The following is a 25402-nucleotide window of genomic DNA, read 5'->3' on the forward strand; positions in this document are numbered from 1 at the left end:
GAAAGCCAGGTGCATCGAGACGGATCGAGGTCGTCACGACGGGGATATTAATTGCGATGCGTCGCCTACGAGAGAGAGGCGAAAGCGAGGTCTCTTCGATGGCTTCTTCTTATTCCTACGACGCGATGTCGCGGCGATTGATTCCGACAAGCATAACCGGACAGCGTGTAATCGGAATAATTGACGTCGATGGAAGCGCGTCGAACGGAAAACGATCGTGTACCGATTCGCCGTGAGTCGCGAATCGTTGCTATCTGGTGGACGGAGGTGAATGTAAGAGCGAAGCCGGAAAAGTAGAGGCACCAGAAGCAGCTGGATACTTTTGACGCGAAGCTCGAAAAGCCTATTGTGCGTTCGTTTGAAAGGCACGGTTGGGATCGGTGGCCGCGATACCATCTAGCGAGATCGAGCGTCGTCCGCGGCCACGATCGCGGCGAATTAAGAACGACCGGAGGCTACCGCGCCGCCCGCTGGCAGGTGCTTGTGGACCGTATTATTCGCCGCCTGCTTATCGTTCGCCCTCGCATAAATTCAAGCGAAAGAACACGCGACTTCGCGGCGAGAATCGCGATCCACGAGTCGCGACCGTGTTCCTGCCGCTCGTTCCGCGAATCTCCCTCGACGTTTCGTCCAACGTTTCGTTTCAGTCGTTTTGTACTTTCACCCGTCGTCCGCGTGAATTTTTCTTCGCTCGCCGAACGATACTTTGGCCATACTCCTTCTGTCACGGCTGCCTCAACGGTTCCGTCTGTTCAATTTTTTCTTCTGTTTTTTTTTTTCTTTTTTTTCGTGTATTATTATGTATATTTTTAAGCGCGATAGCGTCCGGAACACGAAAGTTGGTGGGAACGAGCACTCGTTGTAATCTCTTACTCGTCTGATACAAATTTCGTGAAACATAGTGGCGTCTGTCGTAATTTTCGTTGATAAAGCTTGAGCGATTTCGCTAGGATAGTCGAAGATAGGAAAATCGTATTTTTCATATTGATGTAAGTTAAGACTCGGAGAATCTGGATTTAGTTGCGTATTACGAATGTTAAATGGTATGTTGCAGGTAATTTCACGATCGATCAATCGATTAATTTATTGTCTGCCGTGACACGTGGTTGTGACTCGACGGAATATAAGGAACTCTTTGTATCATTAATCGCAGAACAGTATTTTATGATAACTAGCAATGAACTGACTTACATCATTATGATTCTTAACCATCCAACCGAAGGTACGTGGATCACGGTTTGCAGATAAGGTCGAGGCCCACTCCATGGAAGCTGATCCAAATCTCGGTGAGAACAACTGTGCGCCCACTGTGAGAAGGGTGAAAACGCGTCTATTAAACCGAACACTAGCGTACTTCTCGTCCGTTCACGTCATGCAAACATCGACTCGTCGATCCTCGGCGAATCACGAAGCCAGTCGGGTCGCTTTCGCGATATCGCTTACCCGGTTTTGCCCGGTCCTCCTACGGTCGTCGACGGAAATAGACGATACGCGTGGCAATAAATATCTCCGTATTATAATTAAGCCGCATCCAAGAACCGTGGCATAGGCGTTATGTACGAGAGACACGCAGATAGATGGACGACCGAATGTACGCGGCGCATCACGGTGTTCGTCGCGAGCTCGACGAACGTGTGAGAGGATCGACGGTGTGAAGGAGGCAGGAAGGAGGCGAGGAGGAGGATTGGTGAGACGCGACGAAGACGAAAAGTCGGAGAGCCCGAAGAGTCGAAGAAGCAGGAGAGACAGGCGACTTCTTTGGACGCGATCTCGGGAACGAAGGCGCGCTTAGCAACCGTAACTCGTCGTAGTTATCGGTAGTGGACAGTTATATCGACGCGGTTGGTTGGAAGCGTACGCGCGGATGGCGTTTCAGTGGCGCGCGGCATCGCATCGGCGAGCTACGAGCGAGGAACGAGCACGGCCTTGTCAGCCCGTCCGGCACGTCCGTCTGTTGCTCCTTGAGTGGCAGCGATTCATTCCGCTCTCCTTACACTCCCGTGTACCGCTCGCTCCTACCGCTTCTTCGAGCCAAACCAACCAACAACACATCGATGCACCAACGCGTCTCACACCGACTCCGCTTGGCCGCGTCAACGTTTTACTCTCGTTCGATTTTACGTTGCACCGGTGCTACACTGTATGCAAGTAAGTAAGTAAGTAAGTATGTAAGTAAGTACACCGGATTCTCGTCATTTTCTTTTTCTTTTTCTTTTTCTTTTTCTTTTTCTTTTTCCTTTTCTTTTTTCTCTCCATTTCCTTTTTCCGTTACGGAACGATCTCTGTCTACAATCGAACTTTCGTTGAACCGGTATTAGGTAGACGGAATGCGCTCACAGTTCGAAACGGTTTTAATCGCCGCGAAACCCGTTCTCCGTTTCTGATTAATTTTCAACCTGGACATTTTGCCAGATACGACGAAGCGTAATTGAAAAAGAAGAAAAATGCCGATTCTTATGTCGCGGTATAAATTGCCGATTAATCAACGTCCCGCGGTGGCGTATATGCAAACGCACAAGCTAGAAAACGAGATTATTAATCGATTGGTAAACGGGAGATCGCGATCCAGATAATCGTGCGCGCGGATCGTCACGGCAAGGTACAAGGCCATCCAGTTCCTCCAACGCGTGGTCTAATTATGTATTTGTCTACGGTATTCCACGTCGTCTTTGTTATCCTTGGCGCGATCGTAATCGCGTTCTGCGCTTGGTGGTCGTCGCCGCCAAGCCCGGAAGGATGAATTCAACTGCGGTCGACGATGTCAGCCCTCGCAGGTGCCCGTATAGTCGCTCGTACTTTTCTCCCTAGTCGCGACGCGACGGTTCCCGAGCGTACAGTTTGGCCAGCAGCCGTAGCCGCACAGCCGCAGCCGACTAATATCTCGTTCTTTTGTTGCGTTTCGCGACAATTCGCCTGCCTACGCTCGCAACGAATTTCAGGCTGATTATTCGGGGCGGTGGAGTGACGTCGGTTCGCTGGATTAAAACGCTGCTAGTAGGACTAGCCGCGGAAATGCGAAGGGAGAAACTGTCGAGAGGGCGGGAATATACGGCGCGCTACCCTCGGGGAGTACAGTTGCTTCTTCCGCCCTTCCTTCCGCCGGTCGTCCGTCCTGTTTCCTCTTCTGCCAGTTTTATAATCGAAGATGACGTATCGAAGGCGCGTCGATTCGGATCAATTAGACGCGACGCGAGCGAACGACACCCGCGGCGAGAGCAACGCACACGTAGCAAGTGCCAGGGCTGTGTTGCGCAATTGGACTAATATTATTAGCGAAATTTTACGTGTCGCTAGTCGAAGAGAATCAAGTGCTTTTACAAAAGCAACTGCTGCTCCGGTTTCGCAATTTTATCGTTTCGTTAAACGCAGTTACTTGGTGATATAATTACGAAGACACTTACGGCGATTACGTAACACGATGAACAGTTTCAAATGTATCGACTGAAAATTAACGACGGTATGTTTTTTTTATTTTGCCGAAAAATAAAAGAAAAGGACAATTCGATTGTCGCGGGACGAGAGATCGCGCGATCTTTTACTCGACTGCCTCGAGCTGCGACTCAACGCGGTCGAGTCTCTTTCAGGGGTAACCAGAGTTCGGGAAAAAACCAAGCTAAGCATATTATGTAGATTCGTAGAAAGATGCGTATTTATTCGTCAAAGTTCTATCGTGATAGACCGATGGTAGAAAGTTGCTGGGGATGGACGCTCCGACTTCCTGATTTGCATTTTCTCGAGATGGACGGGGTGGAGAGACCGAGTAATCGAAGAAGGAACGCGACTTTCGAGTAGCCGATCGACGATTCGCGGCTAATAAAACAATAAAAAAGCCCGCGTTTCGTGAAAGGGAAAAAGATACGTCGCGATTCGAAAAAGTTCCGCGTCGTTGAGTTTTCTTTGGTTGTAAACGATTGTCGATTCCCTGCACTATTTCCGATCACTCGATGACTTTATGATCGTACTGTTGTGCTGCAACGACCATTTTTATTTTCAGCTGTTCTAAAATTAATAATATTACGATATTATCGATTGGCGAAATATTGTGGAAGAAAGTTCGAGTGTCAACGACACAACTAGTATCTGATACAAAGAAGTAGGAAAAATGGAGATCGCGCAGAGTGTTTCTCTGGTGAAACGTACGAGGAAACTCGTTCGTCCGCGACGTGTTTAATCGTTGCGTCACGTAACGGAAATCGCGACGATCGAGTGGCCATGTGATTTCTGATGCATAAAAGGAATGTTAAATCTGTTCGTAGATGGGAACCAACGTCGACGGCGCAGAGTGTCTCGCTAGAGGGAATACAGTTTCGGAAGCTAAAGAACGACGATAGCTCGTGAAAGACGAAGAAGGGCTGAGAGTCGGTCGTTAGCGCGTTTTACGGCGGCATTAAGCTTCTCTTAAACGACGCACGCAAAGTGCTCCTTTCCACACCCCCTGGCGGTCCTTTCTCGTTCTACCGCCGCCCGTTCGTCTCTATCTACCTCGTCGATGCGCTAACCGTTTCGGTTCACCGCCACCCACCTACGGCTACCGGAAAGGTGTTTGCTATCGCGCGAAGATCGTCCCCGAGACGTTCCGCTCGATTTTCTCTTTACTTTCGTCGTTACTTTTCCTTTGCTTTGCACGCGTTCGCTTTAGAAAACGGTGCTCGTAAAGCGCGAAATCGCAAAGGGAATCGCGAAGAAGTTTGAAAACCGCGAGTGAGCGAGGAAAATCGAGAGGAAAAAGCGAGAGGGGAAGAACCGACGAAAGCGGAGAATCCGAAAGTAGAACGGAAAGAAAAAGAGGATTGGAAGGGGAACCGAGGCAAAACGATAATCCTGAGGAAAAGCCGAAGAAATAAGAACAGCGTGTTTCTTCCTCCTACGTGTTATCTTTTATCTATTTATTTATTTAACCGACGTAGGTTCTTCGGTATTGCGTACACGAGTGCGTCAAAATGAAATAAAAAAAACAAGAAGAACGAACGAAAATTTCAAGCTACGATTTTTATAATTTCCTCCGAGATACTATGGATACTGTAAGGGAGGTTACGCCTCCGCGAATGCAATCGACGACAACGTTGCTCGCAGTTGTTCGCAGTAGAACATAATCTATCGATTGACGATCCAAGTTATCCGAACTAGTTCGGTGTATACAGCGATACGAAGAAGCTGTCTTCTTTTAACGACTATCGTAGAAGCACATAATTTAAAAAGTTGGAGAATTTCTGCACAACTAACTGATTGAAATTTTCACGTACGCTTTTACGTAGCAATAGGTCTATCCCACAAGTAAACGTACGATATATAAAATATCGAAGGGAAAGAGCCAGCTCGTATGGAGAAAGAACGAAGGAAAGTAGGGAAGAAAAAGAGGCGTGAAAAAGGAAAGGAAGCGACGAAAGAAGACACTGGAGGGGAAGTAACCAAGAGATCGTATAGAATTGGACTGGCGACGAACAAAGTGCGGGATTGAACGTATCCGCGACAGAGATCAGACGTCGACTGGTGGGCGTGTATAGATACATATAACGCGGGCAGGTAGACAGGTAGGTACGCGTGCGGCCGTAGAAGAGGACGGGGATGGATACGGGGACGGGATTGGAATGGGAGAGAGGTGGAGAAAGAGAGCAGGGGCGAAGGGTGAAAGAGGCAGCGGGTGCAGGAGGAAAGGAGGGAAAAGGTGGAGGAGGGAACGGAGAACGCGGAGGGCACATAAGTCCGGCGCTGACATCGGTGCAACCCTCGCGTCGGACTCGAGTATCGACAGATATTTAAATGAATATTCCTCCGCTGTTAGGGATCCGCTCTTTGAAATCAAAGCAGAAGGTACAACGGTTCATTTAGACGTCCGCCGATATCCCGCGCCAGCCGGACCGTGGATACAGGATTTCGCTTGTCACGTCATTCGAGGGTTATCGCCGAGACCGGCACGATTCCCTGCTAGAGGCTATTGGAGAGAGGAGTCGCGTGTCCCTCGACGACCCCGTTTGTCCGGCACACGCACGCGGACTTGTACTTTATCCGCGTCGGTTATCCGCTTTCGAGCGACGCGATCGTTCGATATCTCCGCCCTGTCTCGAGCGTCATCCAAGGTTCTAGAACGCGCTCGCCATCGAACCTCTTCTTGCACGAACTAGCTTTCGTCGCAGTCTTCTGTGTTCGAGGCACGAGACCCGTCTGCCCTCTTTTCCTGCCACCTGTTCCGTATGCGAATTAATACGGTGTCCCAGGTTGAAGTGGGTAAGGGCGAAGAATACGCACAGCAGTAGTCGTTTCAGCGTCCACGATGCGGGACCGTATCTGTACGTTCATCCGATCAGGTCGCTTCTGTTGCGTTTATAAAAAGTCGACCGCGTAAATATCTACGATCGAATAATTAGCGTGTGTCTATATTTTCGGATTAATCAGCCAGATAATCGCATCGAAAGCCCCGTGAAAGCCGAACCGATCACGACATCTTCCTAATTTCGTTTCTCGACGGTTTTCGTATCGATCCTCGTGATCGACGATCGTAACCGAACATCGACCATCCCAGTCATCCATCCATCGACGTCGTAGATCTCAAGCGGCGACTTCCGTTCTCGACCGAAGCGAAAGCACCGATGCAGCCGCCTGCGTCTGACCGCGTTGTCGTACTCGGGCCCGGTTATCGCGCGAGGTTCGAACGAACACGGATACGCGTTATCGCGTCGAACGGACAACGATTTCCCATCAAAACGTTTCGTTGGATAATTATGTGCGTTCGAGGTATCGTAAATCAGCGGCAAGAACGCGCGCCGCGTTTACGTTGGGAACGAAAGGCGAGTCTCGTTTCAGGACTATCATCGTCTCCTTTGGTTTGCGCTCCGTGGACCGATTCTCGATAGAAACGAGCGACGAGGATCTCCCGTTTTTTGCGACAATTGCGCGCAGCGCAACCGGCAATAAATCTCTCCGGGCATTTCTAATTTCTCCAGCGAAATGCACGCACGGACGTAGAACGCACACGCTCTGTGCGACAGCGTCGCGAACTACCATTTCGACAGTTCTTTTTCTCGACGTCGACTCGTCCGAATAACGAAACACGCTCGACTCGGTCTCTACGCGATAACAGCGTACGATACTTATCTTTTTAACCTGCTAACCGGATTCTGCTGTAATCGGGGAATTAAGAGCCGATAAATCGAGCGGAAAATCTCGAAAAGCATAATTTATTTTCAATAAAAATAAAGCAAGGACGGCGATATAACTCGTGTTTTCCGGTTAACAAGTTAACAACGACCTGCCGTAACTTATGAATCAACCATCAAGGGCAGCGAAAGGAAGAGCAAAGAAATGGAAATCATTTAGCTGTAGCCGATGGAAAGTTTCGCACGCTATGCAGTCAGACGTGGATATAGCGAAAGAAGGACGCATGCAAGTAGATACGTACTCGTTAACGCGTTTGCATTGTCTTTATACCGATCGAAGGTCAGCGATACGGACGTTCGACTGTCAATCTAGGAAACAAGGATGGAAAGCATAGAAGTAACGTGGAAACGCGCGAGAAGCGCGTACAATTACTACGGAAAAATAAAAATGCGTGCAAACGGGAATACGTGTGCGTGCTCGTGCGTACTGCGCTACGTGCGTTTGCGTGGGTTAAGATATTTACCGGTAAGATTATCGCCGCGTTGCTGCGGCCACCGAAAAGAAGGCCTCGGCTGCTGCTTGCTGCGCATGTCTCCCGTCCGGTGCGACGGCTGCGGGCCGCTCGCTTTTCAAACGATCGGAGACCACTACTTACCTGAAAGAGAAAAAGTCAGAATGGTCACAAAAATTCGTTGGTCGACGAAACTACGCTTAACGCGAGCCCAGATACAAGAAAAGAATTTTCCACCCTCTTTGGCCGTGTTTTTCCGAACGATGGGCGAAACGGCCGAATCGCGTCCCCCGCGCAACCACAACCAATTCCCGACCCTTCTCTTATCCACCCGTTACCAGCCATCCTAACCGGCCGTATATCTTTCCACCGTACGCCCTCGAAAGCGGCCGCCTTTGTTTCAGATATTTATGAGGCGTTTTAATTCGCGCGCCGCGCCACGCCGCGTCACCCGCCGTCGCCCGACCTCGGTACTCGTCGGCCGTCGTCGCCGCTACTCGACACCGTTCGTTCGTACTCGGCCGTACTCGGCAGCGCGTCGTGACCGACCAAACGACTAGCGCGGCAAGGGGATGGCCGCGTTAAACCGCTACCATCGGGGGATGAGGAGGCATAATAGGCATAAGGGTGCTCCGATAAAGCGGCAACCGAGCTCTCTTCCCTTCACGCACCCCTCGTATCCCTCCTCCGCCCACACCACCCTCTTTCCAGACGCAGGCCATAAGCGCGAACAAACTCTCGCTCGTATATCTCGGCTGAATGGTTTGCTCGTCGTGCGGCGCGGCGCGACGGCTTCTCGGCGTATCGCCGGGCTACCATCGCGTTCCCTTTCGTTTCTCTTGGTCTCTCTCTCTCTCTCTCTCTCTCTCTCTCTCTCTTACTCTCTCTTTTTCTCTCTCTCGTCGCATTTCTCGTTCGTCGCGAACCACCGCGAATAACCGTCGAGCTTCTCGAATTGAACCGAACCGGATCGAAACGCGTTTCTCGTCGCGTCGAATTTCAAACGAACGATATCTGTCTACGTATTCGTTGGCTCCGAATCGTTGATCGTTAATCGATAAAAAGGAGAGACGAAAGGAGAGAGTCTTTGTCTGTTTTTCCGTGTCGCGACGCTCTAGAGAGAAACGGTCGCGAACTCGCAGCTACTCCTCTTTACGTCGTAGTCTGTTGCCGAGTTTAACGGCAACAGTACGTCACCCTGTCAGCCCCTTTGCCCCTCCTTGTCCCACGCTTTCCCTCTCTCGCTTTCCTGTTTCTCTCGGCCGTAACAGGGATCTCCGATGCTCTTTCGTTCAACCTTACTCCGTTTCTCTCTCCCTCCCTGCCTGCCCCTCCATCCTTTCGTCCTCGTCCCTCTTATTCCTCGTTGTGCAGCGTCCGCGCGCCGTCCTCGTCGCGCTTTTCTTAACAGCCTTCACTCTCTAAAAGCCTGAGCGTGATCTATGGCAGGACGTTGCGTCACACGGGGAACAGATGCAGTGCTCGTATATTACTCGGCCATATCTAGCGGGCAAACGGAGAGAGAGGAGAAAGGCGTTTCGAACAGGGGTGCCAGGGGGACGGTATCGTGTTCGTTCGAAGATCGTTCAACGCCACGTATAGATCGCGATTAATATTCCGATAGCTTTTTTTCCGCTCGATCTCTAACCGAGTCGAGCGACGAAGACAAATTCTGGAAGAAAAAGCTAAAGAGAAATGAAGAAAACGCGCGAGCAGTTGAAGAATAAGGGAACAAACGAGTAAAACTAGGAGGAATCGAGCAAAGATCGAAGTCGATTCGTGAAAAGCGCGATAAGGTGGAGAAGGATCGGAACGCGTGGAGAAGAGGAAACGCGCGTTCGTGAAAATGCTAGCCAGCTGTCTGCGCGTACAGACAGGAGGGAAAGCGGAAGGGAGAGAGTCGGGTGGGAGGCTCGAAAACGCGCGTCGGCAGGGTAGACACTTGGAGAATCCCATAAATCAGGTCAGGGTTGGCGACGGGGGTGGCTGCGCGGCGGTAGTTACAGAAGGGAGGCCAAGGGAGCGGAGAGGAGCTAAGGGAGCTCGCTGCGACTCCGACAGAGCCGTTAGGTAAAGGTCGACGCACAACAAACCCACGCCGAGGACGCTAAAACGTGGCGCGCATGCTCGTAAAACGTTTGGCGCCAATTCCATTCGACAAGACGGATCGGTGCGTCTTTGAAAGAACCAGCGTTACTCATCCGACTCGATTTTTAGATGCGCAGTCACTTTCGTCATCAGAGAGATACACGCGCGTTTCAGAAATTCGTTGCTTCAGCCTTTCCCTGTCTTGTTGTCTTATATGTCAAAGTTTAGAGGTTTATCGTTATTTCCTGTTTAAACAAATAAATGGATAAATAAATACAGAAACGGGGACACGATTATCAGGCTATGTACACATGCTAACGCATTATCGGATCGAGTCGATCTCTTTTCCGCATCCTTTCGCAACTTCCCACGTTTGGTGTTTGCAATTATTTTAATTATTTATAATGTGACACGTTTCTATATTGAACGACATATTCCTGTTTTGTTTTGTTTCACTCGCAACATAACCTCCGCAACTTTATAGCTTTGTAACTTTGTAACTTGTACATTTAGTTTCCCTTGTTGCGTTACATAGTTAACGTTCGTTAGTAAATAATAATGACAATAATAACAGTAAATAAAATTATGCGAGGAGATCAAGGAGGATTTTCAACAATTTTGGGAAACATTGACAACTACCATATTACTGCAAGACTTTTACAGGCTTTGAAATGGAAGACGATCGATCCGTGTGTTTTGTCTAAAAGTTTATCGGCAAAAGTTGGTTACAACTTGTAGGCAAGAACGAATAGGACGTACGTACGATTGCATGAATTCTTTTCACTGCTCTCAGGTGCATAATCAATTGCTGTTTGCTATTGTAAAAAACTCGATATATTTCCTTAAGTTAATACGATATTTTTAAAAGTTGAAGCGCGCGATTAAATTCGAACGCACGAAAGATTCCGCTATGATTTCTAACATCTTCTTAGAGGCTTCCTATCAGACGTGTTCAAATACGTTCGCGAGTACCGCATAAACGTGCAAGAGCATCTAATAAATATTCCCAAGTCCCTACACACAACTGTTACTTCGTCGCTCCTTCCTCGATAACACTTCGTGACCACTGTAATAACGCGGAAGGAAAAGATCGCTTTTCTGCATCAATCCCAACCATCGTTCTTCTCGATATACGATCGTTTGGAGAACTATCCACTGACCAACGCGTATAATACGAAAGTCGTAATAGATACGTATTACACACGCGCACACTCACACACGGATTCCTGATGCAACAAACGTTTGACATACTGCCGTGTCATCGATTCGTCCTTTTGACGAAAAGAACGTGGAATTCGAAAAGTGGCGGTTACGATACTCGCGGTCGATACTCGCGAGGTTGCGGAGAAACGCCAGGGGGGTGGGCGAATGGCAAAGAAGAGACAGGAAAAGAGGGCGACGTTGAAGAAGCTTCGGAGGGACCCCAGATGGAATCGGTGCAGTTTGGAATATTGGAAAACGTCGAAACGTGCGAGAAATCGAAGCGGAGGGGTGAGAAGGGGAAGTGGAGGCGGCAGAGTGCGAGCAGGCCACTATTTATGACGCGTACGTGAATTCTTGGAACAGCGGGGGGATACCGCGTGTTCGTGTCACGGCGTCGCCGAAGAAAGAGAGCGACGGAGGTTCACCGGGGAGGGACTCGACTCCGGTGGAAAAGGGGCGACCAGCCTGCACCTCTGTCGCACCGTAAAAGAGCGAAGCTGAAGGAAGGCGCGCGACGAAGCGTATTCGTAGATTCGACGAATCTCGAGAATCGAACGTGTCCGACGTGGAAACGTCCGTCGTTCGCCAACTATAAAGGTATCGGAAGAGATAGAAGAGGCCGAGGCACGAGACAGGAGACAGGAGAGAAAAAAGCGAGGCTTCGATTGATTCATTGGACGCGCGTGCCTGGTTTCAAATCACCAGAATAGAATCCGTTGCCTTTGGAATGCCAGGCTCACGGCTAATCCATCGAGCGTCTTTATTGCTCCGCGACATTTATAAAACGCCGGAGAGACGAGGGCTCCCTGCGATCGCGCCCATTCGTCACCGATTATAAATCGTCAAGACACCCCTTTTTGTCGCTCCGTGTCGCCTATCCTTCTCGCGCCGAGCGTTCGCGCTTGTTTCGTACGGATGGTCGGTTCGGTCACGGTTTTCGTAATTTCTGCGTCGACCACGGCGGCGATCGCTTTCCAAAAATACGCAGCCACATAAGAATCGAGGAAAAATAACATTCTTTGCAGCCTCTTCGCGAACCAACTTACGACCGACGGATTCGTAAATTTCAAAAATACGAAATGGAGGCGGTTTCCGGATAAGAGAAAAAGGGTGTGCCTGTTTTTTGTCGAGCTAAGGAAACTCTGGATCTTACGGCGGGCGATACGGTGTTTCAACTACGTAGCTACGAACAGAGAAGCAAGATGTATTTGTAACGAACGAGGACAGGTATGTTGTGTAGGTCTAGGCGGTCGAAGAGTAACGGAAGTAACCGTGAAAGCTTGATACGCCGCACCCCGTGTACCTCCCCTACGAGCGTATAGCGAAGATAAGGCTCGCTCGTTGCGTCGAAGCGTCCCTGAGCGACCGTCCTGGAACGTCGTGAACGTCTCGAAACGTATACCGATGCTTCGACCCGAGTCCCGTCCCCTATTCTTCCTTACGACCACCGATCTCGTTCTCCGGAGCATCGTCGACTCGCTGGCGTAATATCGTGCCTGCTCCTCTTGCCGCCGTTATGCCGAGTTTAGTTCGTCCATAGACGAACGGAAGCGAGAGCACGAGAGAGAAGGCAACGCACTCGTGAAATCATGCCGTCTCCTTCGCTCTTACTCGTCGTATTGCCTTCTTACCAAACGAAAGAGAGGAGCGCGGAGGTATCGAGGATAACGTTCGCCAAGGAAAATAGAAACGTCGGTATATAGCCGTGGTCGGAAGCCCGTTTAATACTCGTCTCGATGGGCCAGGGTTTTCAGTAATTGGCAAGTTAAACAGCTCCCTGTTATGTACCTCTCTTTCTCTCTCTCTCTCTCTATCTCTCTTTCTCTCTCTCTTTGTCGCGACTTCTTCTCTTTGTTCTTACCCTTTTCTCCACGCTTGCCTCGCCTTTCACGGCGAAACGCACTCTGCTCGGGCAACGCTCTCTCCGATACGCTGGAATTCTCTTATCGCCGAAATACTGTAATCCCTACGCGGGGAATAAGATGCTTTAATTAGGCGGAGTCGGGCCGCGATCGATTTCGAGAAACTCGCTTCGAAAGAGTCGAAAATTGTCGGCCGGAACGAGTGAGAACTTTGCTCCGAGGAAATCGAAAATGATGGTAGAGCAAAAGGTGCGTTTCAAGTGGAAACGATGCGAGATAAAAAATAACGATACGTCCTAATAAAGTACTTGCAGCTTGTCCGCTTGATGATTACCGATTGGCTGCGCGTTGTACGCGTGTCCCATTAGGTGAACCGAACCCGGTCGAAGCTTTCCTTTGGACAGGACCGGGCGAGTCGAAGCAAACTCGATTGGAAAGAGTGTGCGGAAGAGACGAAGAGCAAGGAGAAGGAGAAGGAGAAGGAAAGAGAAGAAAGTGCGGTAGAATGAAAAGAGATAGTGAAACTGAGCGAGAGAGAGAGAGAAAGAGAGCAAATGGCGGCAAGAGGGGGCAAGGTAAGTAGGTATAAAGGAGCGTGACTGGACGTGAGTTCAATACGCGGTCCTCGAGCACAGCTGTCACTGACATCGCCGCAATTCGAAACTGACCACGACAGCTAACCTCCGTACCGGCGGACCACAACGGCGGAAACTTATACCAGCCTTCCGATTGATACGTCCTGGCCACTCACCATACGCCGAAGGGGACGGATTAGTTGGCGGATGGCAGCAGTCTCCTACTCTCTACTTCTACGTTCCATACTTTGGCCCTACAGGTCTGGCTCTTCCTGGCTCGCAGCGAATCGAAACGGCCAACGTTTCCACTTTCTTCTCTAAGTGACGTTACGCACCGTTGACCAGTCGTTGATCGACCACTAGATTCCGGAAAATATATCACGAGTACGCGCTGCATCCTGACAATTAGCGATTTGGATAAACGCGAGCGTCACGCGACTAGAGCGACGAACAACGAATACGAATTTTGTCAAATTTTGCGATTCCTTCAGTCTCAGACGCTACACTGCCAATACGATGAAATTGGTATCGCAAAACGCTATGCGGCTTTATCTTGAGTTACCGTTGATCGAAAGTTGAACAATTGTATACGGTCGTTCGTCCCACGAATTTACGATTCAATTTAGACTTAATTACGATAAATTATACTCGTAAGAATTACGCGATACGGAGAATATCGTATTTGAAAAGATTGAAACGCATCGGCGAAGCTAAAAATGGTATTCTCGTAATTTCCACGAAGACGCATGCACGAGGATCGTTGATGTTGCGATATCGCTGCTACGGTAGTTGCATCATCCAGTCGTCAAATTTGATGGATCGAAAATATTTATTTTTCAAAATCGCCCTGACGAGTCGCCGGTGATCAACGTACGCACGAATTACCGCGCATAATATTAGCGCGAGTCGTCGTGCACGAGTTGGAAGCATTCAGTTGGTCGGTGCTGGAAGAATGAGAAAACACGAGACGAGAGCGAGCACAGAGGGCAGCCGGCTGTTTAATAGGTGAACAGCAAATAAGAGGATTCGGAAATAGCGCAGTCATTGTGGGATCCCGCGAGCGAGAAAGCTTCGGGCCGCGGTAGGTAGTCATTTCTCGATTCATCGAGGAACGCGAAAGGCAGCTAGCTAATAAGGACCGGTACGATAATAGCGAGCAGGAAAAAAGCTACGGAAAGAGAGGACGAAGGGAGAAAAGGAATGGATGGAACGGAGCGAATGGTCGAGGGACGAACGAAGAAGAAAACGAAGTCGGAGGTACTTGGAACGAAGACGGTCGATCCTTGGTGAGAAGGGCGAAGAGGTGATTGATGGAACGTCAGTCATGGTGCAGCCATCAATCTCCCGTACCTATACCTTTATTATTTATTATCCTTGCCGCTACGGATACTTTGCTTCGGGTACATCGTATTTCTCTTTTCCTCCGAATCGTCGGTATAGCCCCGTCTCGGTTCGTCGCTACGCCCGATGCATCGGCGAAGCCCAAAGGCCGTCCAGTGACGAAGCAACCTTCCAGCTACGGATCGTCCACGCGTCTATACAACACGGTACTGCGTGTACTCGCGTTTGCGAAATCGTCCCTCGCCCATCTTTCCGTAGTTATACGTCTCGATATTCATGGGCGGAAAATTTTGCACTGCTCTTTTCCGGGCTGTTCGATCGTTACTTGATCTCCGTCCAGGCGAAACCGATCGAGTCCGTCCTTTATTCGTCTCTGAATATTCGATTCTCGAGAAGTAAGCGACACCGGCTTGCAGAGATTCATTGGCGGCGAGAACAAGTAACAAATGCGTGAAATTTCTGACAAAATCCAACGTCGCGTCTAACGTGGCGATCGAAAGCTCTGAAACCAACGTAACTTAACGCGAATATCTTCCAAGCAAACCATGTAACTGAATTTTATAAAAAGACAGCTTCGACGATACGCGATCCATCGACAATGTATTGAAAAAATACAACTTGTCGCGTCTTTCTGCTCGCTCTTGCGATCGAAATTAGATCCGTTGGCGAATTTTCAACGCGGTAAAAGCAGCGCGAGCTGTAGTTGCCGAGTATCGTCACCCTCTTCCTTTACAAACACGCACGTACGATTCCCGTGCGTATGTGTAAGGACGAAACTCGCTGCGCTCTCGCCCCTGCTGCGTCACGAAACAAATGCGCTTTCAGCCAATCATCGTGGCCCGCCGTCCATAAGGATGATGATCACGATGACGATCACGATGACGCGGTGGAAGATGACTCGTCGCAGCTGTCAATCCACCGGGGCTACAGGCAAACCTCGAAACTTGGTTTCCACTCGGCTACGACCATTGAGCCTCGGCTCGATCGAGCAAACGCTCGTCTTATACGAGACGAAAAACACGAACACGCTTTCTATTAGGTCGTCCAATAAATTCGTATCGTTCATTTTTCCGCTATTTAGACGCTTTAGGCTGGTTTCACACTGAGATACGAGTGGTACTCGTATGGCAGGCTGCGTACGTATCGCGTGAATTTCGACATTTCTTGTTTTTTTTTTTTTTTTTTTTTTTAAGATTCGTCCATCGTCTTCGTTGGAAAAGTATCGTTGTCAAGATACGCGGAACGAGTATCGCGAGATACCGCGTCTCGCGAGAATCGTCGTGTGAACGCTTCCATCGGTCTACCATATTCGGTATCTATGGTACGCGTATCTCCGCGATGAAAACCGGTCGTAGAACTTGGACGCGTTATTTTAGATTATTCGCACGGCATTGACTCGAATGTAAGACGCGGGAATAGTAGAAAAAAATTGCACAATAACCGGAAGAATCTAAATGCTCGCGATTCATTGATTTCCTCCTCACGAGTGCCTTCTCTAGACTGCACTTGATCTTGCAAGATTGATCGTCTTGATCGCTCTATTCATAAAACACGTCATCAAGAGTATAAACTCACCGCGGCATAAACTTATCGAACGACCCAATACTGTCTGCTTTCTGCGACACTGCGTTGTCATCGAGGATATCTCCGAGACGGACGAAACCGATCGTCGTAAAATTGATTATTTCGAGATCGATCTGCCGGAGAGCGGGATTTTCCATCGGGTGGTTCGCTCGAAAGCACGGGCGTCGCACGATTCTTCGACGACAAACGTAAAAAAAAAAAAAAAAGAAAAGAACAAAGAGGATGGGGGGCGTGCGCTAAGAAGGCGAAAGTCGAGGAGAAGGAGACGCGCAAAGGAAGGAAGGGTGGGCGCATCGAGCAACAGGGGCGGAAAAGTTGACGGCTTAGACGTTTTAAATTTCTCGGGGCATTCGAGAAGACATCGAGCAACTCGATCTTTCGAGCCGGACGCCGGAGATACCTGCACCTGAGCCTCTTACACGCTTTTTTTTCCACCTTTTCTTCTCTTCCAGCGCTAAACAGGTTGGCTACCCGCGGCCACACCAGGAAAACACGCAGATCCGGCCGGACGAAATTTTACGCTGCTCTGGCCGCGACTAGCTAGCGCGTGTTCTATTGAAAAATCGTAAATACCGTTCCGATCGGTTCGAACAGACGCGAGAACGTATTTTCCACGCGTACGTGTTCGTCGTTCGGATACCGCGTACCGACACGGTAGACAGGAGGATGTAATGAATTTTTCACTATCTTCGCGTGGAAATAAATCGTACGCCGGGTTGCGGGTCGTTAATCGCTAACGCGGTTTAATACGCGGATCGACTATCGATAATTAACCGGCGACCAAGTACGCCAGGTGAGTCGGTGTTACTCATTAATATTTTAATTATTCACAATCGAGAGGCGCGCGTGCGGAGTTAACGATCGTGCGCGGACGGATTAGGATTTACATGATTTGAGGCAGGTCAAGACCGGGTACACGGACGAGCGTTGTAGGTATGCGTAGAAGTGGGCGAGAGCGGCGGCCACGGGCCTCTGCTTCATTCATAGTTAAACGCCGCTGTTTATGAACGGGAATACCTATTATGTAATGCATCGTCGGCAACAACGAGTCTTTTTATATCCGCCACGTGGCCGAACGCTGGATTACGCGTTCCTTCTGCCCGGTTCGAACACTTGCGAGCTACGCCGCAGGCTAATCGACGCCGATATCGACCGCTTCCGCGTCTTCGTTCGTCCAGTGGCTACCGGTCCTATCTTCGCCAACGATTCTCCTTGCATCTCGATTCACCGATCCGATGATTCCTTCGTGCGTGAATTAGTATTCAAATTCACAATTAACGTCCTATCAGGAAATATACGACGTTGTAACTTGCCACACGTTCAGCCTCGTAACGCGTACAGCGTTTGACCAACTCACCGAGCAGCGGTAATCGTCCAGCTATTAAATACTAATAACGCACGTACCTCCATCGATATATCGTTCGACAGGCCATCGAGAAATCGCGATATCGCGCCTCGTTACGATATTATCTTTTTAAGTTTGTACGTACGTTGGTATAACGCGTATTTTCCTATTGTGTGCAATATGCACGTAACCTAACGTATTTTTCATCGACGCGAGAAACGCATAAATAATCGTTCTCGGAGCGGATTGGTCGTGGTTGTCGTCGAAACCAGAAAGCAAATTACGACGATCGATAATTCCATTTACAACGTCACGTATCGCGATGATAGAGTCGGAAGATGCGAAGACAGTGTGGAAGGTGTCAAGGGAAACCTGAATGCCGCGTAACAGAGTTGGACGAACCACGCATTAAGATCGATAAGACGAGAAAGAAAGAAAGACTCTGAACGATTCGTCGATTTGATTTCGTCATGACGGAATCACTGTGCCGGTTTCCCAGCTCCGACTGCTAACGGACGAGCCAATTATTGTCATTTTCTCTTTCTCCGAGAACGGAACAAACGATATCCCTCGATCATAATTATCGATACTCGGACGATCGATACGTTCGAATTTACGAGGTCCTTGAAACGTAAACCGATCACCGATGCGTGGAAACGGGTTAATTGGAATCGTACTCGCGCGATCGATGAGAATCGATCGTGTCGATACGGGAACCCGTCGTCTTTCGCTCCCCTTCAACGGCGATCGATAAAATTCTGACGAATGGCATTCCGTGACGAGGCTATATAAGATCGTCCACGAAATTTCTCGCCGAAGAATCGGGGTTACACGGTCGACGAGCCGGTACCACGGAATCGTAAAACGGTCGACGAAAAAATTATTATTTGAGCGTGGCGATCGAACGTTCGTAACGATGGGATCTTCCTTAAACGTACTACGCAACGATAGACAAATTTCTCACAGTAACCGTGATCGTTACAACGATGAAAATATTTTCTTTCAATATCGTTATTATTTAGTTATAATTATTATAATTAAGTATTATTTAGTTGACGGACTGTAGCCTCGTGTATGCCGCTATCAATACATATTTTCCTACTTTGTGCAGTTATGCTTATTCTAATGTATTTTTTCCTTCGCAAACAAGAAATACACGAGTAAATACTCTGCGAGCAGATTGGCTGGATTTGTTGTCGGAGACAGAAAGCAAATTATGACGATTAATAATTCCATTCATAAAATCACATACTCTAACGATGAAAAATACGCTCCGTTCACATCCATTACGCCGCATTCAGGTTTCCGTTGACACTTTCAAGAGTGACTTTAGATTCGCTGACTCTATCGGATCGGGATATTGATGATTTTCTGAATTATTCATAAAAGAACAGATACGGAAAAGAGCAGAATTAATCTAGCAAGATACGGATACGAAAGCGCAAGCGAAAAAGCTGGTACAGCAAGAATAGATCAACTTCGTTTCGTATTTATCGATCGATCCGTGGAAGAGATCGACTCGTTCGACGATATTATTCGCCAGGCTGCATAAAACGTCCGACGTTTTAGGGGAATCTTTGGTCGATTGCGTAGATCGGCAACGATCTTTTTCTCAAGAAACTTCTCAATGGTAGAAAAATATGATTATTCGAGGGAAAACGACGGAAAGGACGCAGCGAGATTGTTAGAAGAAAATCGCGTCTCTAACGATTCTTTCCTACTTTCCTTAAACCGATGGAATTTTCTAAGAATAGAAAATGAACCAAAGAACGGAAGAAAGTTCAACAAGCTCGGCGATCAGTAACATCCGGCATATTAATATCCCGCAACGTTAACAACGATGCGAGCGTCGTGCTCGCCGTACGACGACGCAACGTTCGACGCACAGTCGATGTTCGCCGCTTGCCAGCGCGCCTATCGATCAACCTTGTCAAAAATAATCGATCGACTTGACGAGTCTCAACCAAATCCCTCGTGTCGACGAGCCAGACCGGACGTTAACGCGAACGTCCAGCCGGGCCGATCGGTCACGAATTTTCATTCCGCCCTAAAACGGAGTCCATCCGAGCTGTACGAAGCGAACGTAGATCTAGTAACGAGTACTACGCGAGGCTGGGAAGGAAACTTAGCGAGATGGTACAGGGGCGAGAGGAACGCATCGAACTTCGTACAACGTATAGGATACGCACCGCGTGTAGAAATATTTTTTGTAAACGGAAGCGCGTCGAAACGTTAAATTTATCTAACGCGTTATACGCGTTGGTCATCGTGTTCTACGAGAATCGGTAGCAATTTTTTTTTCTTTTTTTTGCATCAGGATAAGCTACTTTCCCATCGTCTTCGTGCTCGTTGTTCGAATCGTTATATAATCGTAAGAAATGATAAAATGAGAATATATTAGTTTCATAAGGTGATAATAGACGAAGAATAATTTTTATATTTGTAATATATTATTTTGTTCAATTAGGTATGATCCATTTCCGAATATTTCTATTATTATGTTCGTGCATAATTCGATAAATCGGTATAAAACAAAAAACATCGTGCGTCTATCGTTTCCTTACAAAACGAAAGAAACTTCTCGAACAACCTAATACCTTTCGTACAGCGCGTTTGTCCACCCTCCACTTCCCTACAAACGCATAATCTAACAGACACGCAGAGAAGAACGCCTGGAACGATAACACGCTACACGGGAAAAACGTTGACAGGATGGAAGCGAGACGGAAATCCATTACAACCGATACAAACGTTCCTTTCGTTCGAACGCCGCGTATTAAATTGGAAGATCAAGGTTGCACATTGTCGCGCCGATGCCTATGCCGCATTTACGTTTTCCTATCCCGTGAATCCTACACAACCTGCTCGTTGAAAGGTCGATCGCTTCGAGCTTCGCTCGACTCCACCCAGACATCGTTCTCGCATCCTTCTCGTTTTCCAGCGTCGTCGATGTTGCACGTCTGCGACGGTGGCAACGACAACGACGACGAAGACGACAGCCCGACAACTTCTCGCGAAGGATCAGTGTCCTCGGACCAAGCAATGCCACTGCCACCCCTTCCCACTTTCTTCCCACGCAACGAACCGTGCCGAGCCGTGATTCACCGGTTTACACGCGACTTCGATACCGTTACACGCGTGTTGGCACAGACGGTACGCGCGTGCAGCTACAGAATCGAGAAACCGTGGTGTCGCCGCCTCACCGACAATAGACCGCGTTACGACGTGGTCGCTGTCGTTGCGAGATCCTAGCTCCTCCTCGGAATGCAGTTCGTCGTGTCGCGAGGGAACGCAGGATAAGGGGGAGAAGCTACGGATAGACAGAGAGGGAAGAGACAAGAGAGTGATCTACGTGCAAGTGGGTGGCACTCTCGACACGTATGCACGGCGCTGACGTAACATGCACGATTATTATTCGCTGTTATCACCCGGCACCGTGTTTCACCTATAACGCGCACACGCTCGCGCCTTCCTCCGGCTACGACCGTAATCTCTCGCCTTTCCTTCTTAACGTGCAAAACGCGCCAACCAATTCCACTCGTCTAAGTTTCTTCACGAGTCCGTCTATGGTTCAGGCTCGACGCGATTACGATTTTTTTCACGGTGGCTCCGCGATTTCGATTCGCGTCGAATCACGCGCAGTCAAGCACCGGTCAAAGTCGCTTACACGCGATTCGGCATTAACGGTAGGCGGTTCCGGCGAGACGAATGAAAATCTCTGGAACGGTGCCTAGGTTGACGCGATCTGACCGTAGCCGTGATCGTTAGTCCGAATCAAGTTTTAATAGCCTCTCGTATATTGGATTATTAGCTCCTTAAGCGTGCAGCAAAACTGAGGAAACCTACGCTTTTCTTCTGCTTCTAACGATAACACCGAGAGGTAGATAATATCGTTCCGTTAAAACAAAAGCGGATGGAACTAGTTGCGAAATGAAAATCCTCCATCATGACGTAACGACGTTGCGATACGATAATTAAAAATCGTATGGGTTGTAGTATATCGTAAAACGTGCAACGCACGATTCGACGTGGCAGTAGCTTTCCGTCAGTCATCTTTTCTCTTTTTTTGTAGCCGCGTACAAAGCTTGAAAGGCTGTTTTCAGTGGAAGAAATCGCAGCGATAACGCATCTTACGCTTCTTACCGCGATTCTTAACCCGACGATGGTTCGACTGTCCCCGAACGAGCGCGCCGATCGCGAGTCTCCAAAGGGCGAATTTCGTATTTGGTGGCGGTTCCGGTAGCGTGGAACGCGACGTTCGATCTCGAGGGGGATGATTCATCGAATGCCGTGTAGACGGAACGACTCGATCGCGTGCGAGAAGTAAGTAGCTCGTCTCGGTACGAGAGTACGGTGTAGGCTCGGCTCGATCCCGAAATTAAAGACGGTTCGTGTAACGGGTGGCGGTGAATCGTGGAGCAAAGTATGTAGGTACGGGCGCGGAGAATCATCAAGAATGATTTATGGCGCAGCCATCGCGGGGACACGCGCGCGCGTCGCCAACGCGATTCTCTCTGTCCGCGCATAGCAGAATACTTGTGTCCTGCGAAATCCGGAGAGCAACGACGCGAGTAATCTAACTGGTGATTCACGGTGGAATTTTTCCGCTCGTGGCAAGAGGCGAGAGAGAAAATTTATCGTCTATCGCGAATACATAAAGTACGTCGTTCGCGTTTCCGGACTTCTTCGAGCACTAACTGCGAGATATCATCTATTCGGGCCGCGATCGTCTACGTATCCACGGCGATGGATGCAACCGACCGAGCAAGCGGACCGCGAAAAACTCGGTGAATTTTTCGAGCTGGCGACATTACGGCGAACACAGAGTGCAGATAGGGAGAGAGGGAGAAACAAAGCGGAGCGCCACGAGACTCTCTCTGTATATTTAGATGGTTGTGCAAGGAGAGTAAGTTACGAGCCGTCCGGCGACGTCAACTTGGCAGTTTCTTTGATCGATGCGGCGCCCGAAACGCTGCCGCAATCCCACGCGAGAAATTTCCGAAAAACTTCTGGAAAGCCGCGAAGTCGCCAGCAATTATGTACTCGATGAAAGCGGACGATGCGAGATGAAACGATTCGCGAGAAGATCGTTCTAGCGTCGTAGACGGTGGAACTTTAGAACGACGAAGATTCGATCCTCGTTCGTTAATCGCTGTGCGTAAATAAATTTCCTAAAACTTGGTCAACTTGGTCGAATTGAAACGTAAGGTGAAATAATAACGAGAGAAATATCGAGAAATTTCTTGAAATTCAGTTGGTAACCGCGTTACGGATTTAATGAAATTCGATAATCTAAATCGACCAAAAGGAAATTGCGAATGAAATATCGCGTTAACGCAATCTTGGTCGTTTAATGGGTTAAAGAGGAAAATTTCGCTAGAGGCCCGCTCGGACCCAGTATCTGTCGCGTATATAAAACCATCTGCCTTTCAAGGGTTATACAGGTAGCGTTAGTAGGAGAAAAACGAGAGGACGGACTTTTGTACGATCGCGTTTAGTCGAATATCGTAGGAATAAAAGCATACCGGTCGAATTATCGTATTTCACGCATCTGCCTTTGATAAACCATTAGCCGGGATCGTTGCGACCAACGCGGTAAAGAGACAAACTACCGTTCGTGTTAAATAGACAATTTATGAACTCGATGCTTACAACGGAAACGATACGATATCGTCGAACGAGCAGAGCCCGGTTTTCGATTGTTCGTCGATGCATCGCATTTCAGTCGACCTATCTTCGCGGTCAAACTCGTTATCGATAATTAAAAATTGTCAAACGCACTTTGGCCGAATCGACGCGTCACAACCCGCGCGGAATCCAGTTCGAAGTAGCCCGAGGGTCATCGCGAGTAAACCAAGGGAAAAGGGAGAGGGGCGGAGGGAACAAGTCGGTTATACATGACTGCACGATCATTAGCCACTGTATTATTATTCTCTGGATATTAATTGATTTTGAAAATACAATTTTCTGTGCGACCGATCAAAACGGTGCGCGTTTCCCCTTGCCCCGCGTCCCTCTTGCTCCGTCCTCCTCTTTAGTCCCTCTTTGCTACGAATTCTCGCTTCGATCGTGCGTACGCGTGCTCATCCACCCAACATCGCAAACGTTTCGTTTTTGCTCTCTTGCCGTTGGCCTGTTTCCGCGATCATCGATACGCAGCTTGTGCACGCTCGCGAAATGATTAGGAAACGTTAACGAAGCAGGGCGAATCTTATTCGAACGATTGCTTGGTAATTATAACGCGTTCGGTACGAGCGCGAGTGTGCGCGAAAAATAAGTCGAAGATATAATACGACGAAACGTAGAATTGGAAAATTTGGAAACCGTTGCTAGGTCGATGTCGCGATTACAGATGCAAACATTTCCATCTAGATACCCTAAATCGTATGTTATTCTCTCTAGCTAATAGTTTTTCGGACCGCATAGATCTTCTCCAGTGACGCGTTATTCGAGCGAGCGATCTACGAGGCGTTATCTTTATCCTGAATTTACTATAACTATGCTTTTTCGCATATATTTCGGAAAAATTTTTTCCTCCAAATATCCGTATCGAGCAACTACCTGTCGTTACAAATGCGTGTATTTTAATCGGCCCATCCCAGAATATGAATAAACAGATAAATAAAATTTATTTAGTGTACGTGGACGATCGGCAGCAGAACGAAAACAAGCGAGAAAGGTGCGATAAGATTTCCCATTTCGGGTGTCGTTTTCGAACCAAACGGAGTTCGAAGATATCCAGTTGAGAATTTGCCTGATAAACCCGTATTTCATAATTTCCTGTTTTCTTCGTTTCTTCTTCGTCCCACGAAGGTATCTTTCGCTTGTTCCTTCAAGTAGAATCACCAGCCTCGCTGATCGCGCCATGGACTTCCGCGACATCCGAAGCAGAGAATCGCATATACGGAAAAAGCTGGCGAGTGTTGGAAACCGCATCTCGTTGGAGGTCGCGCACGTGGACGACCGAAGCAGAAACGTCAAAACGAGAAAGGTACGCATCGATCGTAATTCGAAGTGCAACGATAACCTTTCGTGGTCATTCGTTGCGCGGCACGATTGCACACACGCGCAATCGATGCGTAAAAATGGAAATCGAGCGAAATGGATTTGTCGGGACGAAAAAGCGGAGCGGGTAATCGCGCGGGGCCGAAAGAGAGACAGAGACGAGCGGACGGACGGATAGGCAGATAGATGGGCGAAGGGGGAAAGGAGACGCGCAACGAGGGTTGAAAAGAGAAAGAGAACGGGAACAACCGAACCGCCGCAGGTCGCGGCAAATTAGCGCCATCACGGCTGGCTAATATTTTTTTGCGTTCACGGAGGGTGACGCTTTTTTCCTTTTTTCTCGATTTTTTTCCCTCCTCTTTTTTTTTTTATTTTGTCGTTGAATTTGTTTCTTGAATGACGTATGTATCACGATAAAACCCATAGTACGTTCATCGAGTGGCATGATTTTGATCAAAGAGTTTTTTTTATCGTGAAATTTAACGAATAAATATTCGAAATGGTTCGCTGGCCGCCACGCTCGCCAGTACGTGTCTCTCCGTGCAAGGCGACGTCTCGCTGAAATCGCTGGAACAACCATCGGTTCGAGGGTCCCGCGAAAGTTCGTAATCGGGTCGATATCGGTTCAAATATATCTTCCTTTTTTTTTTTTTAACAGTTCCATTTCCGTCCACGAGTTACAGACACTTGCTAATTTTGCACGCGAGCTTCGACGAAACGGACCTCTAAAACGAGACGTTTAGAAGATTCTAAATAACATAGTTTAACAGGATCGAATAATCATTCTCCGCGT

General features: G+C 48.5%; 1 protein-coding gene across 4 annotated transcripts in view; it reads right to left on the reverse strand.

The window, feature by feature from the left end:
- LOC117216309 (protein tiptop) overlaps positions 1 to 25402 on the reverse strand; it is an 88670-nt gene that overhangs the window by 27508 nt on the left and 35760 nt on the right. For 2 of the 4 annotated variants that reach the window (XM_033462917.1, XM_033462918.1), the window contains exon 2: positions 7619 to 7750. The exons of 1 other annotated variant lie outside the window; for it this stretch is intronic. In XM_033462917.1, the coding sequence (XP_033318808.1) occupies positions 7619 to 7685 (67 nt within the window). In that variant the 5' untranslated portion in view covers positions 7686 to 7750. Of the gene's footprint in view, positions 1 to 1191; positions 1308 to 7618; positions 7752 to 25402 lie in introns of those variants that run through there. One more of the 4 variants, XM_033462920.1, reaches the window with a different exon arrangement.

The sequence above is a fragment of the Bombus bifarius genome, unplaced genomic scaffold, assembly GCF_011952205.1.
Source record: "Bombus bifarius isolate JDL3187 unplaced genomic scaffold, Bbif_JDL3187 scf7180000010271, whole genome shotgun sequence".
NCBI lineage: Eukaryota > Metazoa > Arthropoda > Insecta > Hymenoptera > Apidae > Bombus > Bombus bifarius.